Here is a 14,061-nt window from a genome sequence, read left to right on the forward strand (position 1 = left end):
CGATGGTGAGGTGAAATATCTGTTGGTGCTGAGACTGAGACAGCCCAACAGAGTGGTGCATTTAGTGATCCAGATCATTTGGTGGTAGTGCTTCAGGGCAGATTTCAATGTGCTCCATTCCGCATTATACTGGCTCATTCTCCATTTGTGCTCCAGTTGTTTGCAGTGGTGTTTATTCAGTCTGTGTTCCTCCGAGCAGCAATTGTCCTTGGGTCTGGATCTTGTTGTACTGTTGTGTTTGAGGGGCATCGGGGTGGATGCAGGAGCTGATCTAATTGTTGAAATTCTTGATGGCTTTGGGGAGGCTGTTGCTGTGTTTGGGTTGTGGGTGTTGAGAGCCATGTTCCAATCCTTGTCAGTGATGCTGTTATAGCTTTGGCAGGCTGTCTGGTGGTGGTGTGTGTGCTGTGGACTGGGATGGGGATGCTGAACTTGATGAGGGCTTGGTCTGCCCAGAGAATTGTCTGAGCTTGCCGACTCAGATTTTGGTGAAATTTGGGTCCAGGAGGTGGCTGGCAACATGGGTAGGTTGCTTTACTGGTGGATGAGGCTTCCAAGTTCTTCAATAAATGCTCCTAAGTTGGGGTCTGTATGGTATTCCAAGTGCACGTTCAGGCCTCCAAGTAAGATGTAATTGCTAGCCTTGAGAGTGAGTGCTGTGACGAAGTCTGTGATGATGTAGTTGAAGTTGGTGCCTGGTCCCGGTAGTCTGTAGAAGAGAGTGCCTCTTAGTGTGATTTATTAGAGGCCTTTCTGAAAAGGTTATTGAATCCCTGGATTTTGCAGATCTTGGTTCTAACCAGGTTTCAGTGACCTGGGAGCTGGTAAGAGAACACTGAAACTACATTAATCACTGCTGGTGATGATTTGCTCCATGTGAGAACTTTGTCTCACTGTGACATCTAAGTGTAAAGAAAACATTGTTCACTGAATCCAACATCTGCAACATGATGATAAGCAGCCTTTCAAGCACACCCCCAGAACCTTTTCCTTCTAAGACATTTTTAGGTACATAGGTATCTAGCAATATAACATTACTGATTCCTATATTAAACCCTAAAACTCTATTGTGCAGTTAACCAGATGTTATCATAGGAGAGTAATTTTGACACAAAGTAGTTTGTAGTAAGCAATTCCTTTTTCTAGATATTATACATTTTTTCTTCAATCTTGTGAGGTTTTTAAGTTGTTTTTTACATTGAATGTCGCATCTTTTTGGGCTACTCATATAGGCTGGCTCAACAACTAGCTCTGTCAATAGTTGGTGAGCCCAGCTTTAGGACTGATGGCACCCGGTGTGCATCATTTATTTGCACCCCCTCCACCACCAATGACCTCGTTCATGGATTAACTCACTTTCACCCTCCAAGAGTGCCCCTCACATCTCCATAACCCCTCTCACAAGTATTTACTTTTTTTAAAAACACAACTCACTCCAATGTACGTGGTCAGAGCACTTTACATCACACACTAATTCTGAGATATTAAAACAATGGGTAAAAAAACATTACGTTCTAACCTATACCTTTCAGTTTGGATGCAGCTCTTTGAATACAGTTCATAGCTCACTGTGCTATATCAAGGATTATAAATTATGATCTGCACGTTACAAAATAATCTCTGTGCCAAAAGTAGTGACCCACTGAGCTATCTACATAAAATACAATTCTGTGACCTGCAAGGTACAATTTTCTTTGCAGCAGGAATCAACCCTCTGCGCTGCTTATGAGTCGAAAATGCCACTAGTCAAAACTCCATCTTTCTCCAGTGGATACAATAATCACCAAAGTTAACTTGACATTGGTATTGTTGTCCGAGCATTGCTGGGAACACACAGAACTCTGCAGTGGATGCTTTTAAACCCATAAGATATTTCAAAACAGAGCTCCAAGCTCAGCGCCCTGTGCGGTGGCACTGGTCACTCCGCCCAAAAGCCGGCACTGATATTAGGTGGAAACGTGCAGGCAGGTTATTAAGTCTGTATTCTTTCTTTGATTTCTACAAGATCATATAGAATCATACTGATAGCATGGAACAAGTCCAAACGTTACTCTCCAGTACCACGTCAACCTGTGACTTACAAGTATGGGCTCCACCTCTGTGCCAAATGATCTTCTCTTAGGCGATAGATATTTACCACCGAAGCTAAATCAAATCAAACCAACCTTCATCGTTATTTACAGTTTAAGTTCAGTCAATTATGAGACTTTTAAGTAGATTTTCTATTCTTTTTTCTCTTTAAGAGATTAATATATTATGTTTATTCAATTAGAACGTCAGATAAATCAGTTTACCGAAATTATCAAGGACAGAGTCATCAATAATGCAAGCATGTTTGATGAAGGGAATAATCTTTATTCTATCTATAAGGAATCAGACCTAATAGAACCCATAGAGAGTCCAAGAAAAGAGCGAGATCAAAGGAGCATCAAAATTGTAATCAACTTGAGTAGTTGAACTCCCCATAAAGAGTAGTTCAGGAAACTCAGCCGAGTCTCATTTCTTCAAAAAGCATTGGCATACAGTTTCTGTAGCAAGCTGTACAAAATCAGTCTCAGTCAGGAAAACGGGAAAACAGATGCGGCAGTAGCTACTCCCATCAGGGTGAAAGGATAAAGACAACGGCAATCACCAGTAGCCTACAGCAAAGCGCAAAGCTTTGGGTGCAAGGGACGGTGAAAATCTGTCAGTGAGAGTCCTGCTACCTAACTAGAAACAGGCACTAATATAAAAGTCATGAGAACAAGCATCCAACATTGGGGTCATGGACTGTCACCACAGAAAATAAAGTGCAGTTTTTGAGTGCGAAGTTTAGCAGAAGGCTTCTGTTAAGATATTATTAGAGAGGTACAGTGAAAGAAACACTGAAAAGCAAGGAAATAACGTCTTTCTACTTTGATATTGTGAGGGATCTCATTTCCCTAGAGTTTTTGGGCAAATTACATGAACTAAGATGTAATCCACCCCAATTTTCCAAACGAACACTCAAAATAAACTAGTTGCAGATGTGGCCCTGACGTGGTCTTGCTACACTGAGCCTGAGAGGGTATACTTCTGAATCTGTCTCCCATGCTTTCTCAAGCATCCTTGAGAGGGATGGGCTGCCTGTGAAATGGACTAGGCTGCATTGGTTAGGGATGGGTGGAGATGGCAGGTTGAAAGGAGCTCCTAGCAACACATATATCCTCTGCTATGTTTGATTTCCATCTGCGCGGATTTTATTATCAAAAGGCAGACTCCCAGAACAAGAATTCTTTAACACTGAATAAACACAGACATCTGAGAATTTTGTAGACACTGGTTTAAAATCACCTACAAATTGTATACCATTTTCTCCCTTTGAAATCCCATGCTCAACCCCACTGTATTTCTTAATGAAGTAGAAGGAAGGAAAAGGAATGAGGAATTTCAGTTTGCCACTGTTAAAAATGTCTCCTACAGCATGCCAAAGAGTTTTGGAAGATAGTTCATACCAATCTCTGTTTCAATTGAAACCCTCGGTACCTAATTGCAAGAACTTGAATAACCAGATTCTTGGCCCAATTGATGGGAATATTGGGATTGAGTTCTGCAGGGAAAGCAGCCTGCCTGCTGGAGGGTCCAGAAAATTGAAGGAGGACCAGGTGGAGGCTTGCTAGTTAAAACAATACAGCATACTTTTCAACTGGTATGTGCTGGGGAGCCTCTGGAAAACCTACATCAATTGTGGGGAGATGAGTATATTTTATTTTAAGTAACACAAAATCCTGAGGGAAATCCAGCATGTGTCAGCTTGAAAAAACTTCTATGAAGCAAATTTTGCTTTAAAATATCTCTTTTCAAGAACTTTTCCCCACTTTGTTGGATAAAGGCGTCTATCCATTTGAGGCATGAGTTTGTTGAATAACTACATTGTCTCAACCAGCTCTTAGCTTTTTCTTTCTCAGTGATCTACTGATTTTGTGGTTTCTCTTAAAATATGCAACCTGAAACATTATGCCTCCAGGCATTTGTTTGCGTAGCACTTTTCACGCTAAGTGGGATGGGTATGCCCAGACTTGGGTCCCTTGCTCACTGTGCCACTGGATTCAAGCTAGCCTCGCTGATGAAGGGTAATACCCAGAAACCGGTCCCAGGAAGCTTGTTTCTGGTCCAGGGAGGACCTGGCTTGGCAGTTCGGTCTGGACTGTTCCCATGAGGCACAGGGTCAAGACTGATTTGCATATGGCTGGGTCTAAACTGGGGTGGCATGGTGAGCAAAAGAACTATGGATTTAACCCAGATCTCTTAACTGGAGGTGAATGTATGATTTATTCAGCATTTCGTCCATCATTTGTTTGTGTCCCACTTTTCACCTTAAGTGGGATGGGTATGCCCAGACGTGGGTCCCTTGCTCACTGTGCCACTGGATTCAAGCTAGCCTGGCTGATGAAGGGCAATATCCAGAAACCGGTCCCAGGATGCATGTTTCCAGTCCAGGGAGGACCTTGCTTGGCAGTTCGGTCAGGACTGTTCCGATGAGGCACAGGGTCAAGACTGATTTGCATATGACTGGGTCTAAACTGGGGTGGCATGGTGAGCAAAAGAACAATGGATTTAACCCAGATCTCTTGACTGGGGTTAATGTTTGATTTAATCAGCATTCCGTCCATAATTTGTTTGCGTAGCACTTTTTACCCCAAGTGGGATGGGTATGCCCAGAGGTGGGTCCCTTGCTCACTGTGCCACTGGATTCAAGCTAGCCTGGCTGATGAAGGGTAATGCCCAGAAACCAGTCCCAGGATGCTTGTTTCCGGTCCAGGGAGGACCTGGCTTGGCAGTTCGGTGGCATGGTGAGCAAAAGAACGATGGAAAATGAAAAAACACTACCCTTGACATCTGCACTGGCATTGAAGCATACATCAGACCTGTCAGCGAGCTGATGCCAGAGAGCCTCACTAGCACCCTCTTTAAACCGACAATCAATATTGTCCAAGAGCTCCAATTTAACTGTGTTAGGTTATGTTATGCTTGATTTGTAGAGCACACTATCACCCGGGAGGGTATTCTGGTGCTGAGCAGGTGTGAGCATAGGCTCACTTAGGGCCTAGGGGGACCACTCGAAAAGACAGGTCTTCAGCTTCTTTCATAATTCACACTTTACTAGCGATGCAGGAGAAGGCTCGACCACCAGATCGGGTTTTCCGTACGCGTCGGATTTGCCAACTAGGAGTACAGGCAAGCTGAGGTGTCTAGAAGGTTTGTGAAAGCAGATAGGATTGTTGCGGTATGCTTGGCCAGTGTTATGTAGTGCCTTGAAAGTGTGGTTGAAAAGTCTGAATTATGCTAGTTGACAATTGGAGAACCAGTGGTGCTTCTTAAGGTGTGGTGTAATGTGATTGCGGTATCAGAGGTTGACCGTGATTCTGGCTGCCGAGTTCAGAATGGTCTACAGTGTTCTGGCAAGTTTTTTGTTGATCCCTGCATAGAGAGTGGTCCCATAGTCCAGCTTGCTTGTGACCATGTCATATGTGATAGTTTTCCAGTTGCTGTTTGGGAGCCATTTGAAAATCTTCCTCAGCATCTTGATGGTATGGAAGCATGAGGCGGTGATAGCATTGACTTGAGGGGTGATGCTGAGCTCGTTGGCCTTGATCCTGAAGTTCTTGGTGTGGGTGGATGTTGGTCCTACCTCAGTTGGCAACCAAGTGGAGTCCCACAGGGATGAGCTCTCCCTCAAGATCATGATTTTGTTCTTGTAGTTGACAGTTGGTCTTCATCCAGTGGCGATTCCAGTCATGCAGGCATTGCATTTGATCCAGGTACTGGGCAGCTTGTGCATGAGGGACACAACAAATTGTGTGTCATTTGCATAGGAGAGGACATTGCTATTCTGAGAGCAGATGATGTTGGATAGAGGGATCATGTATGCGTTGAGGAGAGTCGGGATGAGGGAGGATCCTTGTGGAACTTCACAGATGAGTTCACGGGAATCTGAGGTGTATGGTGCCACGCTGACTGAGTGGGTCCTTCTAGTCATGAAGGAGCTGATTTATCAGCATGCACGTCCCTAGATTCCAATGTCATGTAGCTGTTGGATGATGTAGGACTCAAATGCTACAGATCCAGGAGGATGAGGGCCGCCATGTCTCCTCTGTTCAGAGTCATGGAAATGTCATTTGTGGCAGCAAGGAAGCCAGGTTCTGGGCTGTGGTCGGATCTAAACCAGACTGAGTGGTGTTGAGGAAATGGTGGTCATTTAGGTATTTGGTGTGGTGTCTGTTGATGATATTCTCAAAGACCTTGGTCAGGAATGGTAGCAGTGAGATTAATCTGTAGTAGGCTAGTGTTGAAGGGTTCGCATAGGGGTTCTTCAGCAATGGGAGGACAGTTGCATGTTTCAAAGCATCTGGCAAGGTTGTGTAAGAGATGGAGGCATTCAGAATGGGTGTGAACATGGCACGGACGGGTTGCAGTCCACTGAAGTAGGTGTGGTGGGGTCAGGGCTCCGATGCGCCCCCTGAGTGTATGGGAGTCATGGTGGCAGCGGTTTCTGCTGAGGTGATGACAAGCCATGTGGTTAGCATTGTTTCTTTGGATAAGATCGGGGGGCATTTGGCTTGGTATGTTGGTTGCAGCTGAATGGTGGTGATTTTGTTGCTGAAAAATTCAGAGAGATTGTTGCAGAGGTTCTGCGAGGGAGTAATCAAGTTAGAGGCGGCCGATGGTGAGGTGAAATATCTGTTGGTGCTGAGACTGAGACAGCCCAACAGAGTGGTGCATTTAGTGATCCAGATCATTTGGTGGTAGTGCTTCAGGGCAGATTTCAATGTGCTCCATTCCGCATTATACTGGCTCATTCTCCATTTGTGCTCCAGTTGTTTGCAGTGGTGTTTATTCAGTCTGTGTTCCTCCGAGCAGCAACTGTCCTTGGGTCTGGATCTTGTTGTACTGTTGTGTTTGAGGGGCATCGGGGTGGATGCAGGAGCTGATCTAATTGTTGAAATTCTTGATGGCTTTGGGGAGGCTGTTGCTGTGTTTGGGTTGTGGGTGTTGAGAGCCATGTTCCAATCCTTGTCAGTGATGCTGTTATAGCTTTGGCAGGCTGTCTGGTGGTGGTGTGTGTGCTGTGGACTGGGATGGGGATGCTGAACTTGATGAGGGCTTGGTCTGCCCAGAGAATTGTCGGAGCTTGCCGACTCAGATTTTGGTGAAATTTGGGTCTAGGAGGTGGCTGGCAACATGGGTAGGTTGCTTTACTGGTGGATGAGGCTTCCAAGTTCTTCAATAAATGCTCCTAAGTTGGGGTCTGTATGGTATTCCAAGTGTACGTTCAGGCCTCCAAGTAAGATGTAATTGCTAGCCTTGAGAGTGAGTGCTGTGACGAAGTCTGTGATGATGTAGTTGAAGTTGGTGCCTGGTCCCGGTAGTCTGTAGAAGAGAGTGCCTCTTAGTGTGATGTTGGCTGTGACGTAGAGCTTGAACGACAGGTGTTCCATGTTGGAGGATGGCACATCCATGGATGAGATGTAGGGTGTTGGGTGCTGTTGGTGCAGTGAGTGTTGGGTGTAGATACCTGCCTGAAAACTTGCAGGAAGTGGAGGAGAATGCTCCCTCAGTGTTGTTTGGTGCTGCAAGGCAGTACATGTAGAGCAGCAGGCAGCATTGGAGGACCAGAGGATTGCAGCATGGTAGCATCAGGAGGTGGGAGGACCAGGGTTCCTACCGCTAGGGCAGGCCATATGTGCAGGGGCACGACAGGCTTGTCTTTGGTGCCCATATTGTGGCAGCCATTAAGTGGGACAGGGGTGATGTAACTTCATGTGCAGAAGGATGATGGGAAATTCAGTAATGTCACTTCCTGTGCAGATGGATGATGGGAAATCCAGTGATATCACCTTCTATGTCCATGGATTATGGAAATGGTTCTTCTTGCTTGGCTTCTTGTTTTAAAGACAGTTTTGGTGGAAAACTATTGATGTCACTTCCTGTGCAGATGCATGATGGGAAATCCAGTGATGTCACTTTCTGTGCCAATGGAAGATGAAAATTACCTGTCCTGCCCGGATTCTTTCCACTTTAAAGCCCACAATTTGGTCTTGCTTAACTTTTTTCTACTACACAACTATTTAAATCTAGAAATCTTGATAGGGCCCAATTACTACCTTCACTACAACTATCTGCACTCACACTCTGGGCACTTAAAGGGACCTTAGCTATGTGATTTAATGTTCAGTTTTATGTTGCCTTTAATACAATATACTTTGTATTTTATTCCATGAGATATTGTTCTCTTCTTCCCTTATCCTGGATATGAACCTGCATGCCTGTTTTTCATTATTTTAGTTTGTATTTTGTTCTGTTTTTTAAAGCATTTGATGTGAAACTTCAGGTTCATAGCACAATTGTGTGAACAATCCAGTGTATATGTTTGTTCTCCAGGGATTTTCTATTTTGCTTAAACTTCAGGTTCAGCCAAGGTTATTTGAAATGAAAGGGTGGTGACTCCCTATTCAAGCAGGAACCATAAGCTCTGTCAGGGTGGAACACAAGCAACCTCTAATGAACCTGTGCTCAAACCTTTGGTAGGTTGGCGCAAAAGCTGTCAGGCTTAGCTTAGAGGCAATGTGTGAAGTATTAATGCAGCACTTCAAACAGTAATAAAGTAACACAACACAAGAAAAATCCCATTAAAATTGAGAAAAACAGAGTAAAATGAATTACATTATTTGACACCAAAACGACAGCAATCCAATCAGTAGAATTGGAGATATGCAGTTTTAAAGATTTAAGTGAAAATAGTGCCTAGAAGCACAAAGTGCCAACAATGGTTATCTGGTCGCCTTGAACTGGGACAAAATCACAAGTTCAGGCCAATCACAATGGCATCAAGTTAAGTCTACTGAACAAGGTTTCCTTAAATCCTGGTTGCAGAGTGTTGCAAGACCCAACATTGAGGATGCGTTGTGCAGCGGCAGTTCAGAAGAGCTGCGAGTCTGTGATGTGAGGTCCTGCTTTCATTTCAAGGATGCAGTTGATGCAAAGGCCTGCGTTGAGGATGTGTCACCCAGCAGAGGTTCTGAGGATACTCTGGGTTGCGATGCAAAGTCCTGCATTGGGGATGTGTTGCCCTGGGGCCGTTTCTAAGTGGAGCTATGAGGCGATGCAAAGTGCTTAATTGGTTCTGCCGACAGGGCCACTGGGCTGGCAGAGCATCTTAAGTTCCACTTCCAAGTGTCCAGGACTGGGGTGGCACCACTTGGGGGACAAGACTCACAGCAGACTAAGTCCAGGTGCTAGGTTCAAGGTGGTTGGAACCTGTTTTGCATTTTGCTCAGGACGCCAGTCAACTGGCCCTTGGAGTCACTTTGGTAGTCCTGGGATCAAGATGCAGCTTCAGTCCTTTACACAGGCAGGAGGGCAATAGAGTAGCAGTCCCTATGGACGAGTTGCACAGCAGTCCTTCTGAGTCTTCCACAAGTCCAGAGATGTCGTACAGAGTTGGGTCTGCGGTCCAATAATTAATTATACCTGGTGCCCCCCTTGAATTAGGAAAAGGTTCTGGAGGTTTCCACCCCAGACGTGTTTATAATGTCCTGCTTCCCTGCCCTGTACACAAATTGTCTTGGGTCACAATAGAGTTGTGTCAAACCCTTTGTGAATGTGTTTCTGGCAGAGTCTTTGTGGTGTGCATGAGTGGTAGGTGACAGCTTCTCCCCCCATCAAATCTGAGATGGCCCATCCTGCCAACTCCTATGGCCCTTTGTTTCTCACTGTCTGGGAGCAATACATTAAGACCAACTGCCAGCTATACCTAATCCTGGATAGAGGCAGCACACACCAAATGATTGGGAAGTCATATTTTCAAAATTCCGACTTAAAATCTGACTTTACCATGACGGGTGGCTTTAAATTACAATTCTTTATACACCAATCTCAACATTCCTACCTACAACCAATCAAAAGTTATCACTTATTAAATGTAATATATTAACCCAATGTTATCCCAAGGAAGTAGTAAAAAACACATTTTTCAGTCTTTCACTTCCAGGACATGTAAAAGTACACATCAAACTTTGTAAATACACAAACCGTGCTCTCTAGGCTGTTTATGGCCTACCCTCGCAGTGACTTATGTTCATTAAAAAGGTTTATTTTGCCAGGTCAAAAAGTCAGATTAAAGCTGACTAATACAGGCTGCAGTGGCAGGCCTGAGACATGTTTAAAGGGCTACTTAAGTGGGTGGCACAATCAGTGCTGAAGGCCCACTGATAGTATTTAAATTACAAGGCTTGGGTACATGTTGTACCCCTTTACTAGAGACATATTAGAAAACGAAATATGTCGATACAGTGTATGCCAATTTAACTATGTTTTGAGGAGGAAGCACACACACTTTAGCACTGGTTAGCAGTGGTAAACAGCACAGGGTCCTAAGTGCTAACAAGATCAGAAAAAAAGGAGAAGGAAGACAATGGTTCGGGTGAAGACCATCCTAAGACTGTCAGTCCTAAGACTTGTGAAGCTCAAGATGTATATAAAATAAAGAGATGGGTATTATTATCCTTTGTTCCGTAGGTTAATCATATACGTCAAAATAGAGGCGAATGAACTCATTCACTTAATTGCAGCATTTTTAGATCTTCCAAGTTACATACATAAACTACATTGTAATATATAAACTGGAAACAATGTAAGAAAAGGAAGACAAAATGCAATTTACAAATAAAACTAATAAAGAAAATAGCAGAAAATTAACTTTACCAAACAGAAAAAACACACATACGTACGTATGAAAGCACATTCCCAAAATAGATTAGCAAGACTTAAAGCAAAGATTAAAACATGAGGGAAAGATCTAAATGGAGCCTGATCTACAGTCGCAGGGCAGCTGAAGGTTGGAGGAACAACTTTGTAATATTTGAATTTCTTAATCTAATACTACCTTACTTATTGTCTTCCTGCATACACAAATCTTTGGCTTTTCCATCACTTAAGCAAGAGGCAGCAGTCCTAGAAGCTGTGAAAAAAGGTGAATTTATTCAGGTCATCTTAGGTCAGCCAATAATGCTATTCAGACAACAAATATGCAGGGAGAGATATGAAGTGGTATAGAGAAAAAATTTCAGAGGCAGGTAAATGGCAATAATGCGGATTCCCTATATCTAGAAAAGAAAGAATAGGGTCTTGAACACAACATAGGCTAAGAAGTTGCTAACACACAATTTTTAGAGTTTATCATTGTGCATTTTAAGCATCATCTTGGAATTAAGAATCAAGCCCTGGTATCCCACCAAAGGGGGAAGTGTCATTCTATACAGAGTAATGAAAGTGAGGAAGATCAATCCTTTAGTCAAAAAATTTAACGGAGGGTAGGAATGGAAGAAATGTGGTACTCAAGGGATTTAGATTCATGAAACTAAAGGGCATCTATTACTCTGTGACACACAAATATTCCTGCATTCCCTAAAGATGATACCCTAAAATAGTGCTGGATGTGATTAAGGTACAGGTGGACAGAAGAGCTGAAGGCGGATACCACATCTGTCAGTGGCATCTTGAGAAAGAGTTGTATTTGCCACAAAACACAGTCGCATGACACTACTGTCAGTAGTTTCTGCACACAGGCCAAAGACGTAACGGCTGCAGCATATGAACTGCGCTTTTTCGATAACATTATTTATACACACAGTAGACGTTCACTGACCAAACAAGTTGTCATGAGAACTTCATAAAATAGCTCAAGCACATGAAACATGATAAGCCAGTACAGATGGCCCAATTCACAAAGATGTTGCTATGAGTAGGTATCATTTACTCTTGGAATTCAGGAGTGAGCAGGAGCACTACAGGAGTAATCGGGCCCAAGGTTGTCATGCATATTTAAAATCAAGTTGACCAGGCGGGCTACCAGAAAACAATGGTGATACAGCTCTCCGTTAGTAGACCAAAAGCAGCTCTTATGCCCTGCACCTGTGTGCAATAACAGCAGCCCATCCAAACAGTGTTCACGTCTTCATCATACTTCTTCATGGAGCTACTCTCTTGTGTGACATAAGCTGCCCAATGAGCTATATGGAAGGAACCTTGGCGCTGTGACGCAGTTTGCACTGCCTCCATAATTGCTGTATGTTACATGATTTGTTGATAGATTAACCGTTCTGGATTATATTCCTGTCATTTCTGCCCGGTTATTGGTATTTTTGCGTCAACATTAGAAGGAGAAAGTCATTTGAGTAAAACTACAATATAATGCTATCCACATATCTGCTGTTTATATATTTTATATTATATTCAATACATGAAACATTTACAAAAATATATCCAATGACGTACTGCTTCGTTTTAATAAAAGACATATAGTGGTTGCTCTGATGCTAAAAGATAAATTGTGTTGACAGGGTGTCTGTATCTTCTAGGGTGACAAAGAAGCAGAATTGGGTCTTCCATTTTCTCCACTGTGCGACCGCAACTCCACCATGGTGGCTCAGTCCCAAATAGGTAAGATGTTTTAAGACGTCTGCCCAGCCGAGAGAAGATGGGAGAGGTTTACAGGCTACGCATGACATTAATATACTCAAGAAAAAGAGCACTGCAGTCAAGGAAGCAAGATGTGACCACGTTTCATGCTAGAATGTTTTCATTAGATGGGCCATTTTCAGAATATTCTGTGACCTTAGTATGCAGGCTACTTACAGCCTATTCCTCTGTCTCACTGAGGAACTGCATTCTGTAGGACAGGGCCATGGAATTGACCTATCAAGCAGGATTCCCATTGGATGCAAGGAGACTAGCAGCAGGTGACAGGTGACAGCTGACTTGTGCCCTGTTCACATTTTTGTATAGGGGTCAGAGGCAGTTCTCAGCTGTCCCAGTTCTTCACCCACAAAACATGAATGAGGGTGAAGGTAGGTCTGGGACAGCAGAGAGTTGCAAGCAGGATAGTTCAAAATTAAGGACTAGGGCCACACGAGATTTTAAAAGTCTGCATTTAGACCTTGTTTAAAATTGGGGCACCAATTCTAATTACAGACTTTGGAACAGATGTACGACCCTATTTTGCATGCGCAAACGGGTTTGCCACCCGTTTGCACGTGCAAAATCTAATAGGGCCATGTACAATCCCTATTTAGCGAGTCATAATGTTTTTGCGACTTGCTAAATAGGAATTGCGAGTCACTATTAGGAAGGGGCGTTCCAAGGACGTAATTTCCTAATAGCAAGTCAGAGGCCTATGTAAGAATGTTTTGCGACTGCAATTGCGGTTGCAAAACACTCGCAATTTAAAGCTCTCGCAAATGAGAAGGGGTACCTAGGGGACCCCTTCCCCTTTGCGAATGCAGGGAAAAATATTTTTTAGGGGCAGGCAGTAGTCTCAGGAACCACTACCTGCCCTTAAAAAATGAAACAAAAACGTTTCTTTTTTCTTTTTTTAAATGCATCCCGTTTTCCTTTAAGGAAAAGGGGCTGCATTCAAAAAAACTGCTTTTATTTAAAAGCAGTCCCAGACCTGGATGTCTGCTGAGCCCAGCAGGCCACCATGCCTGGGAGGGCCAGCCATTCCTAATGGGGTCGCAAATTACGACTGCCTCATTAATATGCATGAGGCATGCAATTTGCGACCCCATTAGGAATAACTAACAGTACCTCAGACACTGTTGCGCATGGCATTTAGCGACTCGCAAATTGCGACTCTCAATTGAGCGCAATTTGTGAGTCGCTAAATGACATGGTCATACATCTGGCCCTATATCTAATAATCATACTTCTTACTGCCTGGACAGATTGATAGTAATTACTGACTAGTGCAATTAAGGCTCTTTACTGCTTGGGGCCATTATTGCTTTTTTATATATGGTTGCATTAAGGTTCACTCCTACTGGGCAACATTGATCATCATTAATGCTTGGGAACATTCACAAAATTCACTGAAAACCCTTAGTTAATATGAAGATAAGGGCGATGGTCTGTATAATGTCTACAAGACATACGGCCTAATGTTTAATATTGGCGGCCGACCAGTTTCTCCTTCATGGAGATAGAGTAAATTACTCCAGGTGCCGCCTAATTTAGAAATGCCTGCCAACCTGGCCGTTACCTCTA

The 14,061-nt window shown here is 43.5% G+C and overlaps 1 protein-coding gene across 11 annotated transcripts in view; it reads left to right on the plus strand.

Moving 5' to 3' along the window:
- Positions 1-14,061, plus strand: part of PDE1C (phosphodiesterase 1C) — a 1,636,609-nt gene that overhangs the window by 1,395,890 nt on the left and 226,658 nt on the right. For all 11 annotated transcript variants that reach the window (XM_085607521.1, XM_085607513.1, XM_085607514.1 and 8 more), the window contains one exon: positions 12,378-12,459. In XM_085607521.1, coding sequence (XP_085463647.1) covers positions 12,378-12,459 — 82 coding nt within the window. The remainder of the gene's footprint in view (positions 1-12,377; positions 12,460-14,061) is intronic.

This window comes from Triturus cristatus, chromosome 5_2 (genome assembly GCF_964204655.1).
Source record: "Triturus cristatus chromosome 5_2, aTriCri1.1, whole genome shotgun sequence".
Taxonomy (NCBI): Eukaryota; Metazoa; Chordata; class Amphibia; order Caudata; family Salamandridae; genus Triturus; species Triturus cristatus.